The sequence below is a fragment of the Perognathus longimembris genome, chromosome 1 (assembly GCF_023159225.1).
Source record: "Perognathus longimembris pacificus isolate PPM17 chromosome 1, ASM2315922v1, whole genome shotgun sequence".
NCBI classification, from domain to species: domain Eukaryota; kingdom Metazoa; phylum Chordata; class Mammalia; order Rodentia; family Heteromyidae; genus Perognathus; species Perognathus longimembris.
Window position 1 is genome coordinate 158583111 of NC_063161.1, and position 23745 is coordinate 158606855.

The 23745-nt window shown below is 49.0% G+C and overlaps 1 protein-coding gene across 1 annotated transcript in view; it reads right to left on the reverse strand.

Moving 5' to 3' along the window:
• Rapgef1 (Rap guanine nucleotide exchange factor 1) overlaps positions 1 to 23070 on the reverse strand; it is a 94316-nt gene extending 71246 nt beyond the window's left edge. Inside the window, exon 1 of the mRNA XM_048345267.1 lies at positions 21989 to 23070. Coding sequence (XP_048201224.1) covers positions 21989 to 22052 — 64 coding nt within the window. The 5' untranslated portion in view covers positions 22053 to 23070. The remainder of the gene's footprint in view (positions 1 to 21988) is intronic.
• Between the last annotated feature and the right edge of the window lie 675 nt (positions 23071 to 23745).

The following is a 23745-nucleotide window of genomic DNA, read 5'->3' on the forward strand; positions in this document are numbered from 1 at the left end:
CTGGAATGGGAGCCCTTGCTGGCAGGATGAGGTGTCTTTCAGTCAGGACATCAGGACTCAGGGCGAGCTTTCTGCCCAGGGTCTGGAACTGAGGGCCATCAGCAGCATGAAGGCAAAGAAGATGGAGGATGAGCAACAGCAAAGGCTATCTTCCCAGTCTATGGACCACAGTGAGAAATGTGATCCACAACACATCCAGACTACACTGAAAAAAAAAAAAAGGAGAGAAAAGAGAAACAAAAGAGAGAGAAAAAAAGAGCTCCCCCCCCCGAAATACCTACAGACAAAGGAGAGACAGAAAGGAAGATATAAAAGGAGCAGGAATAAACTGAAAGACAAGAGATTAGCATCACACACACACACACACACACGAAGGGGAAAAGGAACATAGCGTTTATAAAGTCTTTACCTATACAGCCCTGGTGATAAGTAGATTGGAATCAACAAGCGCAGTATGAGATTAAGAGGCTTCCAGGCAACCGTGGTACCGGGACTGGTTATTGCCAGTGTTAAGAAAGAGACTGGAGGGCTGGGGATATGGCCTAGTGGTAAGAGTGCCTGCCTCGTATACATGAGGCCCTGGGTTCAATTCCCCAGCACCACCTATACAGAAAATGGCCAGAAGTGGCGCTGTGGCTCAGGTGGCAGAGTGCTAGCCTTGAGCAAAAAGAAGCCAGGGACAGTGTTCAGGCCCTGAGTTCAAGCCCCAGGACTGGCCAAAAAAGAAAAAAAAGAGACTGGAGCACAGAAGTGCCGTGAGGATGATGGGCTTGGGCAGAGGGCGCAAGGCCCTGGGGCAGCTGGCCGCCATTGCTAAGTATGGACTGGATCCCCTCAGGTCCACCTCAGTGTCATTTCCCCAAAGTCTTTGTGTGCTAGCTGCTTTTTTTTTTTTTTTAAGTACTTTACTAGGTTATTTTTATGACAACTCTGTATCTCAACCTTGCTCTCAAATGGGCAGGGAAAGCCTCTGAGGGTCACTGTCACCAGCTCTCCAGCCTGGGACCAACGATTCGAGCTAACCTTTGGCCGTCCTGTACATGACATTCTTTGGAAAACAGTTCTGCAGGAGAGAGGTGAAGCGGCAGAAAACTCTATGTCCTGGGGAGAAGGGCTGACACTGAGAGCAAGCCCGGCAGAGCAAGGGCACAGGCACAGTGTAGGTGGCTGGGAGCCCAGAGTCTGACAACAGGGGAAGTTCTGAGCTCTTCCCAGGGCAAACCCCTTCTAAAGGGGAACAAATCCATGCCCTACATTTGCATAGCTAGGGGGCAGGATGACTGCGGGGCCCACACACCAAAGTTCAGCAAAGTGGAGTTGCTAGAAGCAAGGAAATTCAGCAACTCCAGGACTCGTAGGACAGGCTCGGAGCACCAATCTGCCAGCAAAGGTGTGCAGAAGCCCTAGGTGTAAGCACACGTGACACAGGCGCGTGTCTGCACCTGGGGAGTGCTGCTCTCCTCCCGCCCTGACTGGCTTGTTTCCCCACTGTGGTCTGCTCAGCACCTCCAATGGCGGGAAAGTACGCCTTGGGTCTGAGTAATTCTCAGCCAGTAATTCTCTGGATGGAGTGGGTCAGAATGGCTGAGGTCTATGCTTATTGAATGCACCCCAAACCTTCCTACTGTGACCAAGAAAGCAGATCTGGACAAAATATGCTTGCCTGGAGATACAGAGTGCATGCCGTAGATTTCAGTGCAGAATTTCTGAAGGGAAGAGGCTAGAGGTTAACATACCCTAATTAGGGCTGGGTAAAAAGCCACCTGGCCTCATGGCCCAAGGGTCTAAGGCTGGGCTCTAATCCCACTGCTGACCTGACCTGTGGATTAATTATATCCTCAGTGGAAAACAAAGTCACTTTAAAGTCCCTCCAGCACACTGAAGGTGATAATGACATTTTACATTTGAGAAGGAAAAGCTTGAGTTTTCTAAACAGGAACACAGAACCTGGCAAGGACCCCACAGTCCAAGGCACAGATTGTCCAGATCGGAGGAAAGCAGGACACTCGTGCCTACCTACAAGGGGCCGCGGCAGCTTCCCTGGGGGAGTGGAGGGAGGAGCCAGGGTATGCCCACCAGTGCTAACAGAAGGTTCCAAGCCACCCATGACCACAGGCCGCACTATGTTCTTTTGGGAAGATGGGTTCATTGCATTCTACGGCTTTGTTGCCAAGAAGAGGGTTTTTACTTTGCAGCTGGCATTTCCCAGGTGCCATGACCTCAAACACAGTACCTTAGCCGTGGGAGCACACAGTGCCAAGTGCCAGTGGGTACACTTGTGAAGGTGGGAGCACGCAAGGCCTGGATCGAATTAAACTCTGGAAAGGGCGACTTTATGGAGCCAGAACTGAAGGCCTAATTTTTGAGTCTATCTTTTAAAGCATTTTTAGTTCCAACTTTCTTTGAAGTACCACCACTGAGTAGGGATCAAAATACATCAAGCTTCTTTATAATAATATTTTTATGTTCTCTGTGGTAGGGGTTGAGTGTTTTCAAATTTTTCATCAAAACAAAAGCACATAGCCAGAACTCTGTCCTGGAGCTTGGGGGAAGCGCGGGCTGCGTGTCATTTTGTCTTCAGCCTTTCTTTCAGCCTTTCGAGAGCAGTGAGCCTGAGCCCCGCGCGGCAAGGCCAGTTGCAGGAGGCGGAAGCAGGCAGCTGCTTCTGCCCAGCCTGGCTTTAAGCTCCCATCTCTTACCCAAAGAAATAATAAGCTGGCCCTGGGCCAGGCCCCAGCGTGCAGGAGGCCAGCTCCAAGGTCCCCCTCTCCCTTCAGTCCGCACCCCCCCCCCCCGCACATGTTTATGTGTAAAATGTCCCCAAGCTCAAACCACTGGGACCCTAGGGAGGAAGGTGGGGCGGGGCAGCAAGGCAGGGAAGGGAGCTCTGAAGTCATCTTCCACAGTGGCCGTGATGGCGCTCAGCCCCAGAGGGGAGCCCTGAAGCGCGTGCAGCTGGCCTGATGGGCTCGGTGTGGTAGGCTGGGGGGTGGCTGGGAGGGGTGCAGGGAGCGTGGGGAGCACACGGTGTCCTGTGGACCAGGAGAGCCGACGGCAGTTGGGGAGGCAGGTGGGGGAAGCCAGCAGGGCCGAAGGGCCCAGTGGGTCCTGCTGGACTAGGAGGCCTCTTCCCGAGGGCGGTGCGATGTGACCTCTAGGGTGTGGAATGTGACTTCTTCCTGGCTCTGAGAAAGCCCTAGAAGTTTACACCCAGAGCCTGGAAGCCGCTCGCCCTCTGAGGGATGCGTTGGGATGTTCTGATGGGCCTGATGTCTAGACAAAGACGGCTCCCGGGCCTTGTTGTAGCAAAGACAGGCCTATCATCTAGTCCTCATCACACCTCCGCCTCGAGCCTCTACTACCTGGTGCACCCACACTGCCGGCCTCACAGATCTGTGTTCTTTTAATTTTTTATTATTATTATAAAGGTGATGTACAGAGGAGTTACCATTACCTAGGTCAGGTAAAGCGCACGTTTCTTTTTGGACAATGTGAGTCACGCCTTCCCTTGCTCTCTCCCAGTTTTTCCCTCCCATCTCACCCGCAAGTTGTACAGTTCATTTTCAACATAGTGTCTAGAGAGAGGCATGCATTCTTTTAACTGAAGAAAAGAACGAGGCCAAAGACAGACTCAGTGGCACTCATGACGCCTAGGCACAGCCAGTGTCCCATCCTTCGCAGCGGGCAGGGGCTGGGGAGGCCGGGAACAAAGAAAACTGTGGGTAGCAAGTGGCTACAAGAACCTCCCTCTGCCAGGACGCCAACAGCTCCTGACTCTCAGCAGGTTACGAGGGGAGGCTGGTGGGCTAACCAGAGCCCCTGGGACTCTTGTCCTCTCCTTCTGTCCTGAGGTTCTCAGCTAGCACCTGGCTGTGAGACTCAGAGCCTCACTCATCCGGCAAATATGTACGAAGCCCCAGGGAGGCCCCGCAACTAAGTCAAGCACTGGTGGAGCACGTGGCTGGCCCGAGTTTCCTCAGCCACAATCTTCCTCTAGCACTCACTTAAAAAAAAAAAAAAAAGGTATTCAAGCCAGGCACTGGTGGCTCTTGCCTGGAATCCTAGCCACTCAGGAGGCTGAGATCTGAAGATCAAGCCAGGGCGGGAAAGCCATCAGCTCTTGGCTGTGAGATTCTTATCTCCAATTAACCACCCAAAAGTTGGAAGTGGAGCAGTGGTTCAACTGGTGGAGTACAAGCCTTGAGCCAAAAAAGCTTAGAGGCAGTACCCAGGCTTGAGTCAAGCCCCAAGACTGGTGCATGCGCGCGCACACACACACACACACACACACACACACACACACACACACACACACACACATATGTACACACTGTGTTCTGCACATAGAGATGTGAGGTGCTGGAACGAAAATATTGGATTTCTACTAATGAAGTAAATCGATTATGTATGCCTACTTGGCTCTTCTCCCCCAATGACTGATGTATGCATCCCTCTGGATGTCCAGTTAAATAAGTGCAATCATCAACTGGGACCATCGTAGGAAAGAGTAACACAGATAACATTTCTTTCTCCTAGAACTATTTTAGTGACTCAGTTTCACAGGTTGTGAACATGATCCCAGGCACAATGTGACATACAGACTGACATTTTCAGCAGCCCACTTAGCTTCAGGAGTTGTGTACACAGGAAATGCAAGAGCAAAAACAAAAGCTAAAATGCTCTGCCCAGCTACCAAAATACTAAAAAAAAACAAACAGGACTAAAATTAGCTTCCTCCCTTACGCCTGAGGAGCTTAGTAAAGACATCTGTGGACGGCTCGCCCTCCTCCCTCTGTTGTGTCACAGACCCAGGAAGAGGCGGGGGTGGGGGGTGGGGGGGGTGTGGTGCTGCGGTGCGGAGGGAAACTGACCTCACTTCGCAGACTCGGTGGGAACAGGAGCCCAGGTCTGCACCCACCCCACAGAGATTCCATCCAAAACCAAAGCTTCGGCAGAGCTCACTGAGGTGGTACATGCCTGCAACCCTAGCTTCCCGGAAGCAGAGGTAGGAGAATGGAGATAAGAGGTCAGCCCTAGGCAAAATAACCCCAAACCCTGGACCGGGGTGATGGTTCAAGGGGTATCTAGTGAGCACTAGCCTAGGGTCAGGGCCCAGAAGTCAATCCCTAGTACTGGGGGTAGGGATTGAAGGAGAGTCTGAAGGAAGGTGACCCCCCTTGAGGAGTGAAGGCAATGTTGTCAGAACTGTCAACAAGCTGTCTAAAAGAGTTAAAACTTACCTGATCATTAGTGTAACACAGACATAGCTGTTCCTGCTCTGAAGCTGGGCCAAGCGAGTCACAGAGTTAATGTGCAAAGTTAAAATCATTTTTACCCCTCAGTAGGTATTTATTTAGGCAACACTAAACATGAAACACATTGTTTATCAGAAACTAAGATCACAAGGCTTAATGCAACTGAGCTGTGCCTAATGGCTCTAAGTTTCGTAATGGCAAAAGTAAAGTGGAAACATTTGCCTGGCACTGGTGGATCATGTCTGTAATCCTAGCTACTCAGGAGGCTGAGATGTGAGGATCATGTTTTGAAAGCAGGCTGAGCAGGAAAGCCCATGAGGCTTTTTTCTCCAACCACTAACAAGCAGGAAGTAGAGGGGTGACTCAGGTGGTATAGTGCCAGCTTTGAGTGAAAAAGCTAAGGGACTATATCCAGGCTGTGAGTTCAAGTCCCAGTAAGGACAAGCACACACGTGTGCACATACACACACACACACACACACACTAATTTGTTAACTAAAAGAATATGAACTCAACTTCTAGAAGGAACTTTCAGGAAGATGTTAAGTGGATCTTCAATTTTATTTTTACAAGATCTACAATGTTCCTCAAGTAACCATTTAATACCTGTGCTGAATGAAAAATCAATAGCCCAATAACTTCCTATAAACTGTTAGCGAGTATAAATTGTTCATATAATACCTGTTTCCAGAAACTCCAACTTAATATAAAAATAACCCTTAAACAACTGAAATGTCGGGGCTGGGAATATGGCCTTGTGGCAAGAGTGCTTGCCTTGTATACATGAAGCCCTGGGTTCAATTCCTCAGCACCACATACATAGAAAATGGCCAGAAGTGGTGCTGTGCCTCAAGTGGCAGAGTGGTAGCCTTGAGCAAAAAGAAGCCAGGGACAGTGCTCAGGCCCTGAGTCCAAGCCCCAGGACTGGCCAAAAAACAAAACAAAACAAAAAACAATTGAAATGTCTTACTCCACCTGTCTTTGACAGAAGCAAGGAAGGGACCCAAGCCACATCCCCAAGCTTAAGGACAAATTTATTTATTCACTTATTTAATGGCAATTCTAGAGCTTGAACTCAGGGGCCATAGCTTGCTAGGGGCTCTACCACTTGCCCACAATCTCCTGGCCTTTTGGCTTTTATTGTTACAAGTAGGATTTCAAGTTTGTCCTAGTAGGGTCCTCCAATCCATCTTATTTACACCCCTGGCTAGCTGAGATGACAGGTGAATTCCGTCATCCTCAACTTATGGACTAAGATGGGGGTCTCACTACTTTTTCCCACTCTGGCTGGCCTCAAGCCTCTATCCTCATAAGTTCTCCCTCCTGAGCAAATGAAGTAGAGGGATGAGCCACTGGAACCAGCTCTGAGGATGGGTTAGACAAGAGAATTATCTACTGAAGAGCCCCAGAATTGGCTGGGAATTTTTATAATATTAATTATCTGGCATAAACTCTTTAAGGCTTTGTTTTCTATTACTGCATAACAAGATACCCCAAGTTCAGCAGCTTAAAATGACCCACATGAGGGCCTCGTTCCTGGAAGCTGCAGGTAGGTGGGTGTTGTGGGCTTGGATTCCGTTCATGGGGAGGGGGATGGGCTGAACAAGACTTCAGAGGCCACAATGTGTGACCCCAAACAGGCTTCTTGGGCATGGTGATGGTGCTTATTCTGAGCACTGCAGACATGAGTGACTCTAGTCCTTGGGAGAGAACTCTGTGCCCCAAAGCAAAGTGACACTGGGAAAGGGACTGTGTTAGGGAGCGGCTTCTCTGCCATGCTTTTATGATGTGAGGGGCCACCGCAGACCCCAACAAGCTTTGTTCTCCAGGCAGTCCCCCTCTCGGCATCCCCCAGCAGTGCGCCTGCCATGCCACGCCATGCCCATGCCACGTGGGCGCAGGAGCCCCAAGCCCTTGCTTCTTGCAGGGTCTCTAGTTCTGGCCCTTTAGGGAGCACCACCTATGTGAGCCCCCTGCCCCATGGAGTAACATGTGAGTTTTCTCTTACTGACCTGTTTTAAATCAACTCAAGTTGTACCCCATCTAAACACCCAGGACAGAGGGAAGCCGTGCTCCTCTCCCTTACGCAGCGATGGGGGTCTTGCTGGAGTTGTCTTTAGCTAGCTCTCCCCCTTCAAAGCCAGCAACAGGGAATGTCCCAGTGAGTCTGGGCTAGACAAGCTCAGTGGGAGTGAGATTCCATCTCTTGCCAAATTAGTGTCACAGGTCCTGTCCCCACTCAAAGAAGAGGGAGTAAGGCAGGGTGTGAGCACTAAGAGGCAAAAATCACTGGAGCCCCATGCTTTCAGATCTTTTGCAACCCTCAGTGTAAGCCAACATGGAACTAAATACAAATAAAACTAACTCTACTCCCAAATCCAGATCGAAAGTATTGGCTTATGGACTCAGTGTCCTTAAGCATTGTGTCTTTAGTTACAATGAGACATACTATGGAAGCTCAGGATACTTATTTTTGAGGTCAGACGCTTTCACAAAGCAGGCAAACAGGAGAAGGCGGGAGGAGGGATACATATTTCAAGCCAATCAGCATCACTTCCTTTCAAAAGCACCTGGCCCAGGTGAGGGTGAAACGGGAGCGGCGTGATGAGCTCTTTGCCTTCCTTCTGTGGTGTGAACACTTCACTCCTGGCATGATCCTCCTGGGTAAAGATAACGATTTTCTTTACCACCTAATGTCTAAATAAAAAACAAGTCCTTTCATTTGCTCTAAAGCAGAAGACTGCAAACTTTCCCCTTAAAGGGCAAGACACCGATTGTTGGCTTTGTCTCTTGTCACCACAAAAAAGCTGCATAGGCAATCCATATGCAAATGAGTCCAGCTATATGCCAATAAAACTATTTACAAAATCAGGCCAATGATTGGGTTTGGCCTGTTATCCTTGCTCTAAAGAAACGGCACTGATTCACCGCTGAAGAGACAACTACCATTACTGGTTGTCTCCAGCAGGGCTTCAAGGGTGATTGTGACTACACGCTATTATTGGCTATGTACGTTTGGTCAAGGCTCTCCCACTAACCCCATACACCTGTGTAGACCTCCGTCCTCACCCCCAGCATCTACATAAAATGCTGCTCGATCAGCCTCGACATCAACACCAGACAGCCATCCAGAAATGTTTTGCTCCTCAGTTTAAATCACTGCTTTGCCTACAGACCTTCCTTGGCCTTCTAGCCTAGACAACTGGGTTGAAGCTTTCTGCTAAACCAGACCTTCCCACCTTGCAGGTTGTGTCCTACCTCTCTCTTCCTCTAGTGTGGGCAGTGGGAGTGAGCTTGTGTTCTGCTGGCTGCCCAGCTTATGATCATCACTCCTCCCCGGGTGGCGAGGCCTGGGGTCTTAGGATCATCACTCCTCCCCAGGTGGAGAGGCCTGGGGTCTTAGGATCATCACTCCTCCCCGGGTGGCGAGGCCTGGGGTCTTAGGATCATCACTCCTCCCTGGGTGGCGAGGCCTGGGGTCTTAGGATCATCACTCCTCCCCGGGTGGCGAGGCCTGGGGTCTTAGGATCATCACTCCTCCCTGGGTGGCGAGGCCTGGGGTCTTAGGATCATCACTCCTCCCTGGGTGGCGAGGCCTGGGGTCTTAGGATCATCACTCCTCCCCGGGTGGAGAGGCCTGGGGTCCATTATGCGATGCTGCACCGCTCTGAGGCCACTGCACTGCCACATTATAATGATTTGGCTGAACTATAAATAGAGTTCTGGTGAGAAGGAAGATCTAAAATAAGCTGAATATTTCAACTGCTCAGGGTTGAAAGCATGCAGAGATAATCAAGCTGTTAATCATATCCATTATGTTAAGTCAAACATAACATGAAGTTATATTCGTGCTGCACTCGTTTCTCAACAATACTGGAGAATTTAAGAAGGCAAGCTTGGATAGTAGACTAGTTCATAACAAGCTAATGATTGTAGCTTGTAGAGAGTTCCATTCACCCTGTCCTCTACACAAGATTGTTCTCCACTGAGTATCATTCCTTTAGATTTCATTTTCTTAAAGGGTAAAGAACCTCAGCTTTTTCTTTTCTTTTTTTTTCCAGTCCTGGGCCTTGGCCTCAGGGCCTGAGCACTGTCCCTGGCTTCTTTTTGCTCAAGGCTAGCACTCTGCCACTTGAGCCACAGCGCCACTTCTGGCTTTTTCTGTGTATGTGGTGCTGGGGAATGGAACCCAGGGCTTCATGTCTAAGAGGCGAGCACTCTGCTACTAGGCCACATTCCCAGTTCATCAGCTTTTTCTTAACTGAAAGAAGCAAAGAAGACACGGGGAAGCATAGCCACCGGGACCTCCCTGGGATGGTGCCATGGATGGAAAATTTATATGGTGCTGGCAAACAGTGCCAAGTCAGGAATTCCATCTTCCCTCCTCCCCGTCACCGCCCCTCCCAGGATGTGCCACTCCCATGCCTGGCCAAATTAATTTCCACATAAGTAGAAAATTAACTTGCCAGTCTGACACTGTATCACCTGGGTTGCCGTCGGGGATGACAACAGCAGTGGGCTGCTGGAAGCGCTCCTAGCATGAGGCGGACTGGCAGAGCAGCTCTGTAAATCACATGTCACACTGGTGGATGGGGCTTCCGGGACCTTCTAATGAGAGGCTTCTCATTAGGAGCCCAACTACCCATGAAAAGAACTAGAAATGAGCCCCAGTGGGTCTTTCAGCCTGCCTCAGTTCTTCACTCAGCATGGCCTGGAGAAGATGCACCGGAGACCCTGGGCCACGCAAGAGGAGAACACTGTAGGCAGCACCCCCGCGTCATAGTTAAGAGCTGAAGTTCACTTGTCCCACGTCTGTGAACACAGGCAGCCTGTAGTTTGGACTTCTGTGTCCCATAAGAACTGGAAAGCCCCACAGGAACCACCACTCACTGTTTAAATACAACAGGTCTCCTGCATTCTGTGTCTCAGTGGTCAATACAGGCCAGAAACATAGGGCCACACTTGATTGCTTTCTAACCTTTTCAAACTCCAGGTCCTGCCCTCTTCCAACTCGTTTCCATTTTAACTTCTAAACATCACCTGCCTGGCAGTCTAACTCAACCTGTGAAGTCCATTCTTGCCTCTCTCCAGTTTTTTTCCACCAAGCCAGGATACCCTGGTCACCTCTCAAAGCCCAAATCTGATCTTTTGCCTCTCAGCAATCGCCATCCCGTCTCCCAAACCTCTTAAAACACTGCATGGCTGCTTGGCACATGAGTGCCCCAAACTCAAGGCTCTGACAGGGCTCCAAGCCACCCCTCGCACTGCCTGCACCTCTGCCTCGGTGTCCTGTGCCCAGTTTCCTTCTCCCTCCACTGGGGCTCACCTGACACGCCGCCTAGTTAACTCTGGCCCAGTCTTCAGATCTCAGCTCTGATCTTTCCAGGTTTATCTGTGTGTAATTATGTACCTACCCTACTATTACAGTTTCTCGGTACCCTGAGGCACCCACTCAAGTTATGGAGGGCAGTGACTCCTCTCTCTGCATCTAGAGGATACTGGCCCTGGGCCTGGGAGACCTGAGACATCCGTCATGGTGTCGTCCTATGCTTCTGACGAGGGACCCAGGGCTAGAAAGCTTGTGGCCACAATGTTTTGTTTTGTTTTGTTTTGCCAGTCCTGGGCCTTGGACTCAGGGCCTAAGCACTGTCCCTGGCTTCTCTTTGCTCAAGGCTAGTTAGCACTTTGCCACTTGAGCCACAGTGCCACTTCTGGCTGTTTTCTATATATGTGGTGCTGGGGAATCGAACCCAGGGCTTCATGTATACGAGGCAAGCACTCTTGCCACTAGGCCATATTCCCAGCCCCGTGGGCACAATGTAGATAGATGTACCGTAGGTACTCAAATATTTGCAGAGTAACAGTGAAGCCAGAAATCAGTCCGTGGCCTACTCACCTGCTCAATGGCTCAAGTCTTCTCCTTGATTAGGACTCCTGAGGTTTAAATGGCAGTCGGCTCAGTCTGAGGAGGCTGACTACCTGAGATCTGAGGCACCTAAGGTCTCCTGAGGTGAGCCTGCGACCACTGAAACCACATACGTGATACCAAACACCACATCAGGGGCCTGAGTTCAAGCATCAATACCATCAAAAGAAAAAGGTTCAATAAAATGAATTTTCACATTATTTCACTGTTCTGCTCAACTCTGCGGCAACTGTTCACTTCTCTCTTGATAAGGGGCAAAGCCCTTGCGTTGCCCTCAGGACTGATGTGTTCTTGCTCCACCCACACTGGCCTGCTTGCTCTCCTGGGTCCCCTGCCTGAAATGTGCAGGGCAGCCACAGACAGAAGCTCAGCCACAAGCCCAGCTCCTCTGAGACGTCACACAGACTCCAACTTCTCAGTAAGGTTTGCCCTGTGTAACTGAAAAGGGACCCCCTCACCCTTGGGCTCTGGGAACCCATGGCCTTTGTCACCTTGTCCCTGACTTCTTATGTAAGTCACTGACTGGGCAAAGCTTTCCATTCTAGACAGCAAGGTCCACAGGGGACTTGTGACCATAACGGCCATGACTGGCATGCAGCTGGTACCATCGGTCCCACATACGTGCACAGCCACGCTTCCGTCTTGATCTGGAAGCACATCAGGCCGCTGGCTTGTCCTGCAGGAGTCGTTAGCTCAAACTCTCAACATCAACCCCAATGCTTCCCAGAGCCAGAAACTAATCCACCCAGCTCATCTTGCCAAATCTGGCCCCACTACACAGATCAATGCCCTGCTGCCCAGGGATGAGACAGTGAGGAGAGAAGGCGCATTGGGCCAAATGGAAAAAGGACAGGCCATCTGGAGCAGCTCAGCACAGGAGCACACATTCTCCCCAGATTACAGATCCCAAAGCCTCTTGTAGCCTTCTGCTGGCACCAGTGACAAAGCCCAGTGCATCACGGGAGGGAGGAACAGAACACCAAGAAGCAGAGCGGTCTGTGGTGCCAGTCAGTACTTGTATTCCAAGGCTAACAAAAGTTTTACATTTGAAAAGCTTATAAACAGAAAAATAAGGGCTGGGGATATGGCCTAGTGGCAAGAGTGTTCACCTCGTATAAAAAGAAAAATAAATACCTGTGACAGAGACCCTATGGGGCCCACAAAGCCCAAGTATTTATGTATACTAAGTAAGCCTAAGTATTTAAGTATATTTCTTTACCAAAAAAGAAAGAAAGAGAAAGGCTGATGACTATGATGTAAACTATATGTTATACATGACCTAAGAGATTTCCAAGTGACAATTCTGACGCCACGCAATATTCCCTTATGGCTAGGTTTTAGAGTCCAAGCCCAAGCCCAAGTGGGTACCTCTATGGATACCAAGGTACAACCAGCGAAGCCTTGAGAGCCACAACAGTGCGGCCAGTAAGAAACACACAGCACGTCACAATCTGAGCAGGACGGACACACACATGCCATTTTCCTGATAAATACAAATGCCATGAGTAGAAAATGGATAAGAAACAGAGGGACAACTCTTGAAAGTACAGAGCAATGTTGCAAGTACAACAACTCTTTAACCATTGATTCTCTGTGAGGCTGCCATCCCAACCCTGATCACAGCTGTGATCTGTGTGCTGAGCACACTTTCACACCCCAACACAGCCTGCTACCTTCACTCTACATGTGTGCACAATGGGGCAGACAGAAACGAAGTGATGTCACCAAGTTCACCTGGTGAGTCAGTAGCAGACCACTTCCTCTCCCTGCAAAAGAAAGGCTACCTCTTCACTCTGACTCCAGTCCCAGCATCACCTAGCTCAAGGCACAGCCAAGCAAGGCAAGCAGCCTCCCTGTGGACTGTGGTTAGGGGTTACCCTCCAGGGAGGCCCTTTTTCTCTCTCCCTTTGGCCACTCAAGAACTTCAGAAAGGACAAATCTCAAAGTCTCCCTATAGAAGCAAGGTTGGAAAGACCTGAAACACCAGCTTGAACCTAAGAGCTTTAAACACTGTGGTCTCTGCTTTCCAACCAAACACCATTTTTTAGAGTCAGTGTACAGGGCTGCCGGGCCACAGAGAAAGCTGCTTTCCTAATGAGTGAAGTGGCTAGCTGCTGCTCTAGCTCTGGGGCCACCAAGGTTCTGCCACCAGGCAAGGAGAGGACACCAAGAAGGTTGTACTTCCACTACAAATGGAAGGACTGGGAGGAGCATGAGGAAACTGAGCCCAGGACACAGTGTGACGACCACCCAACATCGAGATTCGGGCTGTGGGCCAAAGTGCAGACACAGACAGCCTCTCTCTCCTCAGTGGTCCCTGAGGGAGCCCCACTGGCTCACTCTCCCAATTCACAACCTGAGGGGAAATGACTTGCTCAATGCTACACACCTTAGATGGAGGCAAAGTTCTGGAATGCTAATGCAATCAGTCCTCCTCACTCTTTGGATCTATTCTTGCAGAGCTTTAAGCCCAGTAGGTGGAGGAGACTCAAGCCAAGTTCCAGAAGAAAGCCAAATAGAAGTGGCTACCCTTGGATTAGAGCCAAGGATAAAGGTGGGATAAGGGAAGGCAGAAAGCCTGAAGATGGTGGAAGGTGAAGGGGGGATGCAAGGCTAATTGGTAGAGTCAGCTGGCTGAGGACAAGTAGAAAGACTATCAAAGGGCACTGAGGAACCAGCTGAGAGGGGCAGGAGTTTGCCTCAATAAAAGCCCTAATTATACCATTGACCTCAATGGGATCCTACGAAGTGCATTTGTCCAGTCCCAAGTAGTGAACAGGCAAGCCACAGGATAACCACCTCCTTCAGCCCATTCAGATTATGAGACCAATCCCAATTCTTGTGCCCAGTAAGAACAGAGAGGAGGGGTACTGCAGCTTGCACTTGTGGACAGATACCATCAGGAAGGCTGAGGAAAGAAAACAGAGCCCAAGGTGTGGGTCTCAACTCTGCCACCCCCTAGCCTGCTCCTGAGCTTTGTCCTTGTGCTTTTACCTGCCGGCCACAGAGGGCTGGTGAGGATCAGAAGCCACATCTCAGCCCCCAGAGAGCAAGAGCAGACTGCGAAAATGGCCTGCTCACCTCTGCACGGTGAGCTAATAGCCTGCCACCATCGGTGAAGGAACCTCCCTCCTCTAGGAGACCTGCCACCAGGTATCAGGTCCTCCCCTCCACTGCCTACAGAGACCCGAAAGACAGGAGCCAGGTGACATGGCTGAAACTGCCAAGTGCAGAAGCACAAACTGGCCATAGCAATTTCAGCTCACTGGATACAGGGTGAGGATTAGCAATAACTAGATTCCACAGTGATGCTCAACACAACCGCTCCTGCAATGACAACCCTGCTCTTGCCCAGTGGCTCTCCTGACCATCAGTCAGTAATGGAAGAGTAACCTGCTCTGATTTCCTGCAGACAATACGCAAACCCAAAGACCCTGGAGTTAGAGCGTTGGCAAACCTAACACCTCCCCAGTCTTGTTTTGTGCACATAACATAAAAGCACATCACATGTGTGCACATCACATAAAAGCAACTAGTGGTTTTCAGAATTGTAAATGGCTTCATTTTAAGTGCCTATATAAGTCTCTACCTAATACTCACTTGCAGATCCTTTACACAGATGAACTGCCTGTCCTGGGGGCTGAGTTCTCAGCAGTAGCCTACAAGGTCCCCTGAAGGAGTCACCCTGGCACTTTGGCAAGAGGTACTTGAGAGCCAAGTGCCCCTGGCCATCACTGTTATCATAAGGAATGGCAACACCCTCTATACAGCTGGAAAAGAAATAGCCAAACGCGGAAATGCATTTTACGCACATTCTCAGGGTCAAACATACCCAAAGCAAAGACCAGGGACAGACATTGTTCTAAATTTGGAGATATCTGATGACAGAGCCAAGTTTCCTTCCCCTTTCTTGCCCACACCCAAAACAACACCCCACGCTTCTCATGAGAAAAATTCCTTCACACTTATGGTTTCCATTTCCCACATCTGATCTTTTACTTAATAAAAAAAAAAACCAATTTATGGAAAGTCTGAGTTACATGTTCACTGTGCACCCATGGAAGCCCACAGTTCACACAAACCTGGTACCAGGCCTGGTACACAGAAAATCATACTACTTTACATTACATCCCACTTGTTACCAGTGCTTTACGGCCACATATTACATAGGGTACATATAAGTACCATAAATGTATATGCAATGTCTGGAACATATCCTTTACAACATGTGACATAATCCTAATCTGTACAATACGTTGTCTTTATGTCCATACTGTATACAGCATTATATCCTCGTTCCATTGCTGTCCTATCAGAAGCCACATACCAGCTGCAGGACCTGGTTCTGTAAGCCTCATTCTTTCACTGGCAAAATGAAGGAATCACTCTAGAAGATTTTCGAGCTCAAGACAACTGTGACACTTAGAGCAAATTAAATCACCTTTCCAGTTTTTTCCTTCCACCCCTGGACCTAGTTATGATGACATCAACACAGCTTTGCCCCTGAGGAGGGGTTGGAAGTGTCCCCCAGGGCACTGAGTGATACCCTGAGGCCCAGCACGAGCCCGCCCACCCCCACTGCGTGCTGCTGGACGGTGCCTCGTCACATACCAGCGGCTGGGAACCCGTACCCAGGCAGCCCTCAGCAAGGACTGCAGCGGGGAAGAGCGGGGCTGGCCACCCCCGGCCTCCCTGTCAGCATCAGCATCAACCTTATCAGCACGCTGGGAGCTCCCGTGAGGAAATTATTTAAGAACCATTGCTCTCTGGGAGATAGTACACAAAGGGCTGTGGTGATAAGTGAGTACTTTAAAAGAAAGTCCCAAGTCTTTTTCAATGAAACTTATCACTGGAATGCTGAGTCCCGCCCAAAGTAAAGAATAGTAGGAGATTAGAATTCTGTAATAAAGATGGATTCTTTGCACTTGTAATGGCTCAGAGACTTCCCATGCCCTTCCCCCTGAGCTCGCACCATCAGATAACTCACTACTACGCTTGCCAGCATCTATAATTTAAGTGTGATAAGACAACCATCTCACAATGGTAAGTAATATTGGATTCTGATGTGTTTATGATTAGCTGGGGATTTATGGATGCCTTGTGGAAAATGCTAACAGACCCATCTCTTTTGGAAAATAACATGGCAAGATCCTTAAAGCTATCCCTGTCCAGGCATGGGTGGCTCGTGCCTATAATCAATCCTAGCTACTCAGGAGGCTGAAATCTGAGACTCACAGTTCAAAGCCAGCCCAGTCAGGAAAGCCCGAGACTCAGACCTCCACTTAAGTACCAAAAACACTGGAAGCAACACTGGCTCAAGTGGTAGAGCACTATGCCTGAGCAAAAAAGCTCAAGGACAGTATGTCAGCCCTGAGTTCAAGTTGTAGGACTCTCTCTCCCTCCCCCTCCCCCTGCCCCCAGCTAGTCCTACGTTTCTGGCTTGGGAACTCATCCTAAGGAAATCATCCAACAAAGTCACAAAATCATAGTAATGAAACTATTTCCCTACAAAAGGAAAATGAGGAAATGATTTTGAGACTGGATGTCAGGTAAATGATTTTTAAGTTATAGAACAAGCTATTCAGAAGGCTGATATCTGAGGATCAGGGTACAAAGCAAGCCCGGGCAGAGTCTTTGAGACTCCATGTCCAATTAACTGGCCTAAAAAGCAATCAATCAATCAATAAATAAATAAATAAAATGGAGCTGTGGCTCAAGAGGTAGAGTGCTAGCCTTGAGCACAAAAGCTCAGGGTCAGTGCTCAGGCCCTGAGTCCAAGCCCCAGGACCAGTATCAAAGAAAAGAAACTATATGTGTCATATGGCACTGTCATCACATAAACTATAAAGACCATGCAGAAGCTTGACCTTGAAAGAAAAATGACTTATACATGTCTGTAACTTATAAGACACACATACACATGCACAACTCTGATGGGTACCAATGGAGACAGCTACACTTGAGTGGCTCTCTTCAAGGATTATCTACTGAACATGTGCCTGTCTCTCTCTCTGGTACCAGTACTGAGTCTTGAACTCAAGGCCTCATGCTCTCACTTGGTTTCTCACTCAAGGCTGGCACTCTACCACTCGAGTCATACCTCTACTTCTGGCTTTTTTTTTTTTTTTTTTTTTTTGCTCGCCCTGGGGCTTGAACTCCGGGCCTGGGTGCTATCCCTGAGTCTCTTTGTGCTCAAGGCTAGTACTCTACTACTTGAGCCACACCACCACTTCTGGCTTTTTCTGAGTAGTTTATTGGAGATAAGAGTCTCAAAGACTTCTGCCAGGGATAGCTTTGAACCATGATCCTCAGTTCTTAGCCTCCTGAGCAGCTAGGATTACAGGTGTGAGCCACGGGCACCCAGCACTTTTGGCTTTTTGATGGTTTGTTGGAAGTAGGGTCTCACAAACTGTTTTGAACTGTGATTCTCAGATCCCAGCCTCCTAAGTAGCTGTGATTACAGGCATGAGCCAACAGCGCCTGGGCTGGGAATATAACTCAGTGATAGAGTGCTTGCCTAGCAAGCACAAGGCCCTGCTTTATCCCTAGGACCAGAAAGACCCCCCCCCAAAAAAAAAAAGAAGTAACATAATTTCACCTAAAGTAAAATGTAACTTCTCCATGTTTGACACCAAAAGTAATGGTAATTCAGGTACTGGATACTTGTCACATGCCAGACAGTGTTCCACGCACTTTCTATGACAACCTCCATCCTCGTGGTGTCACATGAGTGAGTACTATCTGTAGAGGAGATATTACTGAGGTCCAGGGGTTAGGAAACCTGCCCAAGGCCAGCCAACTGGAAAGTAGGAGAACAAAGATTCCATCCTGTCACCCAGGCTCCAGAGTTCATGCCCTAACCGTTGTGTGATGATGAAATCACAATCTTCTGACACCACAGCACCAGCATGGGAAACTGTTAACTAAAAGGAACTCACCCTTGCCTAGTCCTAGCAACCATTTTCAAGGCATTCAGCCCCACAAGAGGCACCACTGCGACCCAGAAACTGACAATAGGTGCTCAGCCTGCTGGGCGCTTTACAGCCGTGAACACGGGTGGTCATCACTGACTCACAGCCCTGGAGGGGACTTGGGAAGACTTCCGGCCGTGTGTTCCCCTTGACAGAGAAGAACAGGGGCACAGAGTTATTCAAAGCCCACAGAGTCAGCTGGGAGTCAGCTGTGCCACAGCCACGGACCTGGTGAGTGTGGGGCTTTCTCCCATGTAATGGACAGTAACAAGCAGTGTTAGCAGGCAGTAAGCACTCATTAGATCCTTCGTGTATGTTACAGGCACGTCTTTACATTTAATTCTCACAAATTCTCTGAAGTGAGCACGCGGATAGTTCAGTTAGAGACTGAGAGACAGGCGTGGAAATGTCTTGCTTCCTTGGTGGGAAGGCACTGGGCTGGGCTGCCAGGGCCCTGTGTAGCCCTTGTGTGTTGGGGGTTGATATTTACTGCCTGTCGTGAGAGCATTCAGTGGTCCCAGATGTTTCCTCACTTCCTAGAGTGTAGAGGTGAGTCTACACACAGCTGCTGGCTGCAGCCCCAGTCTCTGACTCTGTCTTTGGCCTCTGGCGGAGGTGGCCAGCAGGCAGAGCTGAGGCAGATCCTCCCTCCTGCCCGGCCTCGGCTGCTCAGCCAGCCTGTGGGCTGCAGCTTTTCATAGTCAGCCCCTCCACCAGGGTGTTAATTTCATTCGCTGACACCCACACTGTGTACAAACATGCAAAACATGAACATTTCCATTTACTAGGCTAGTGTGCTCGGGGCTGAAGCAGATAACAATTCAATTTGCAATTATACTGTGAATTTTTAATTCCCAAGCAAATTTTTGCCCATGTTGTACTTCCCAGAGCCAAAATGTACACTGCTAGCAAAGTTATTTCTGAAAAATATTTCTGAAATTTCTGAGAAATTATTTCTGAAAAAAGGAAGGGAGAAAGCAAGCTTGCCTGCCTGCCTGGTGGGAGGGCAAGATTACAAGCCTATTTCAGAGAAGTCCAATTTCGCGGGAAATTTCCAAGTTTCCCCAGAAGCCTGGGTCAATGAATCAACAACTACATGTCAACTCTTCATGAAGTCGTTTTGTGAAACTACCTTTCACAACATGAACAACCATCAACAAATTGCCTGGATGCAGAATGGCTGCAGGACAGAGGAAGGAACACCCACTGTCATTCCCCAGACATGCAGGACTGTCTATGAACCTTCTAGATCCCACAGCCACTTCCCACACTGGTAGCCACCACTTGCTGTGTCTCCACTGTGGGCTGGGTGCATGCAACAGGGCTCTGCTTCCCACACTCACCTCATTTATTACCATCGTGTGCTAGGGAGTCCTCCCAGGACGCAGCACACCAGCAATGAACCTGGGACAGAACCAGGCCCTTGCATCCTGCACTCAGGGAGTGTATGATCAGGTGGCAGACAGGTTGAAGGAAATGGAAACAGTTAAGAAGTGGAGATCTGAGAGGGCAAGTCTCTCCCACTGGTGCTTAAACGCTTTGCTTTTCTAACTTTCTAGACCTATAGTATAAAAACAAACTAAGCTAGCTAACAGGCGTAGGATGATTTCCTTTGTGCTTTTGCCTCCGGAATGTATTTTGGACTAGCTGCCTATAGCTGACCCACAGGGCGATATGCTGGGGCTTCTACTCACTGACACTTAAGGAAGACCTGTCCCTGCAGGCTTGGTTTGCCCATCCACCAAGATTCTACCGCCTGCCTAAAGCTTCCAGAGGAAAAAACACTGAGGTCAGTCACTGTGTTGGTGATTGGGAGTCATTAACCCCAGACGCTAAGCATACTGTCCTAAAATCCCATTTCCAAAGTATCAATAACATAAATAGACAAAGACAAATTCTGAAGAACAGTTCAGCAGGGTACTGTGCAATTCCAGACACGACTTTTGGATCCGAGATGAGCTTTGGGAAGATGAACTCAGTCCCAGGGTCCACCCCGTGTAAACCAACAAACAAACAAGTCAAGGGCAAAGAGTATGAACAACCAAGAGCTCCCAGCTGCAACCTATCTACCATGTCTCTTGAAAGCTCCACTAGTGACACAAGTCCTGCAACTGCTCACTGAAAAAAAAAAAAAAGCGCAAACTTTTCTTTATATTTGTCTGTAAACTCAGCTGTTTCCAGTAAAGAAATCTAAGACCTCTTAACTTCTAAAATTGCTAAGGTTCATCTTGAAGGCTGTGTGTTGAGGGATCAGAATGGCTTGCCTTTTTTTTTTTTTTTTTTAATGTGCAAAGATAGATTAAAGAGGGGCTGGGGATATGGCCTAGTGGCAAGAGAGCTTGCCTTGTATACATGAGGCCCTGGGTTCGATTCCCCAGCACCACATATACAGAAAACGGCCAGAAGTGGCGCTGTGGCTCAAGTGGCAGCGTGCTAGCCTTGAGCAAAAAGGAAGCCAGGGACAGTGCTCAGGCCCTGAGTCCAAGGCTCAGGACTGGCCAAAAAAAAAAAAGATAGATTAAAGAGGGCTGGAGTATGGCTTTAGGGGAGAGAGAGCACTTTGCCTAGCATGTACGAGGCCCTGAGTTCCAGCCCCAGCACAAAAAGACAGGCGGACAGGCCAGTTCCCTTTATAATCTCCTATCCACCTCAGTCAGACCTCCCACTTGTCTCTCGTGCCACTTAGATACATCAGGATCCAATCAAGGACTACTGAGGAATATGTTTTCCTAAGGAACACATTAGACAGAAAGAATGATTGCAGAAGGTCACAAAGACTGGACGCCAACAGCAAATTAACACTCTACTTGCGTTCCCCTTTCAAAGAAAAAACTTCCAGGGCTGGGTGTGGCTCAAGTGGTAGCGCATTCTGAATTCAAACACCAGTACTTACTTTCAAAAATAAAGTTATACAATCTAACCACAAATGACAACTACTGTAATGTTTCTAGACATTTCATTCCAGGTTGCTTTTTTTTTTTTTTTGTACTGGCACTGGGGGCTTGAACTCAGATCTTGCTTGGCTTTTTCACTCAGTTAGCACTTTACCACTTCAACCACAACTCTACTTCAAGTTCTTTGCTAGTTAGAGATAAGAATTTCATAGCCTTTTCTGCCAGGGCTGGCTTACAATCTTTATCCTCAGATCTGAGCCTCTCAGATAGCTAGGATTACGTATGTGAGCCACCAGCACCCAGTTCAAGTTACTTCCCCCACCCCCCATAAGCACCATGCAGAAGGGCTGTCTGGCTTCAGACAGCTGCCCCTGGAGCTGTGTGACCAGTGGAGAGGCCTGATGAGGTCCCACCAGCACTGGTCTATGAGGTGAGGAACCCGGGCTCCCCAGGCTGACTGTCCTGGGTCAGGGGTAAAAGGCTGGCTGGTCAGGGTCCAAATGCACTTGAGCACTGCTCTGGGCCCCCAACTTTGGTCTCCCAGCAGACGCTCCTGGGAGCCCGAGAAGCACACACACTGTGTAAGTGGCTGCTGCCCTGCGCTGTGGTGTCCAGCACAGCACACGGGAAATTCCTTGGAAGAAAAGTAGCATATGCTTAAAACATTCTCTAAACAAAACACAACACATATCATTCAAACTCCTGGATATCAAAACTCTGACCTAGAATAGATCTGAACAGAAAATCAACAAACAGATGTGGCGTGGAGTAAGACATGACTTCTCAGCCAGTCCGAGCCACCATCATGAGATCTGAATCTCAGTTTTCATTAGGCCACCAGTGGAATGCCAGCATCTTCTCATCTGGACAGCGGGGCCGGCTCCAGGGCCATCCTCGGTCCCCCCTTGCTTCTTAGGGAAATGCAGCTCAGGGCTTCCTTACCTTGTCTCCAGGGGCACAGATGACTTCGGCTCAGGGGTTTCTGCTTTTCAACAGCATTGCCCATTCTAAAGCCAGAGGATCACAGAACCCTTCCAATTGCAGGCGTCTTTGTCGAGCAGCAAAGGACCGCGGCACTGACTGGCAGGGGAATCATCTCTGGGACATCCCAATCGCCCAGTGCAGGAGCCCTGGTATGTCTACCCCAGGACTAGGGAAGGAATTCTTCTCTGAAAGATCCTTGACTCCAGCCTTTCAAAGCCTTAGGTCCCAGGGAGGAAACCAGAAGAAAGGCCTTGTTACCGCCCTACCGGTGGGTCTGGGTGGCTGTAACCATCTATATTAAGCAGCTTTTTCCTCCGCCTCCTTTGACACTATTACTCATAGGCCCTGCAGCCTTAGAGAATGGCCAGTAATCCCAACACTCTGCGCTGCTGTGCCCTGGGGAACAAGAGGGGACCCGCCATACAGAAGCTGGAAGCCACCGAGAGCCAATTCTGGGTGTGTCACAAGAAACTGTCTCACGCAATCCCACACATTACACCTCCTACTTAAGGGTCTTGCTCTCAGACCCCTGTGTGCCTTGTGATGGCAGGTCAGAGATGACAGGTCAGAGGAAAAAAGCGGATTCATTCCGGATTTCAAAGGAAAAGAAAAATACCAAAATATAAGTCCTATCAAAGTTTCCAAAGAGAAGAACCTGGGACTGGCACCAACACAGCTCAAACTTTGAAACCTCCACTCCGCTTTGGGAACCCTTATGCCAACTAAATTCAGAACAATGGGTTTGACAGAAGAAACCAAGGGCATAAGGTCACCGAATACCAAATACCAAGGAAGAAAAGGCCAAGGCAGATGGAAAGACCTCATCTCTATCCCCAAGTTTGGGGCTGGCAAAGCCCCTAAGTGAGCACTGAGATAAGAATGTCAGCTCTGGACCCAGCCCCCTGGGCTCCAATCCCTGGTCTGTCACTGGCTTTGCCAACGAACTCTGCAGCCTCAGTTCCCTCCTCTCATAAATGAGTATAACACAGACCCGCCTCCTCAGCTGACCTGAGGACCAGAGAGAAGACCTGGCTGTAAAGTACTTAGCATGCTGTCCAGCACTTTTTTTTTTTTGGCCAGTCCTGGGCCTTGGACTCAGGGCCTGAGCACTGTCCCTGGCTTCTTCCCGCTCAAGGCTAGCACTCTGCCACTTGAGCCACAGCGCCGCTTCTGGCCGTTTTCTGTATATGTGGTGCTGGGGAATCGAACCTAGGGCCTCGTGTATCCGAGGCAGGCACTCTTGCCACTAGGCTATATCCCCAGCCCAGCACTTTTTTTTTTTTTAAGACAGTAGCTTTTCATGCAAGAGAAAATTGGAACCGAGAATTTGCTAAATGTGGGAATATTGATCTAATCGTCTTAATTCTAATTAAATCATATTGATATTCTTTAAGGGTTAAGGTACTTCATTCTCAAGTTTAATCACAATTGAACTCCACTAATGAAACAGTTCCCAGGGAGAATGGCAGTATCCAGAAATTAGTTCTCTTTTCATAGCTGACAGATGGATAATTTTGGTCATACCAGTGATTTGATTGATCACTGTCTCAGCTCTGATTCTACAAGGGTTTCTGTAGAAGTTGTTATCACTTGAGGGAAATAGTCTGGATTTCTGTGAGATGATTCCTCTTGTTCCTGGGTGCAGCTTCATTTTCATGGGTAATTGCCCTCATTTGAGTGGCAAGGATCTGTCCTGCTAGGCTTGTTGTTGTTTG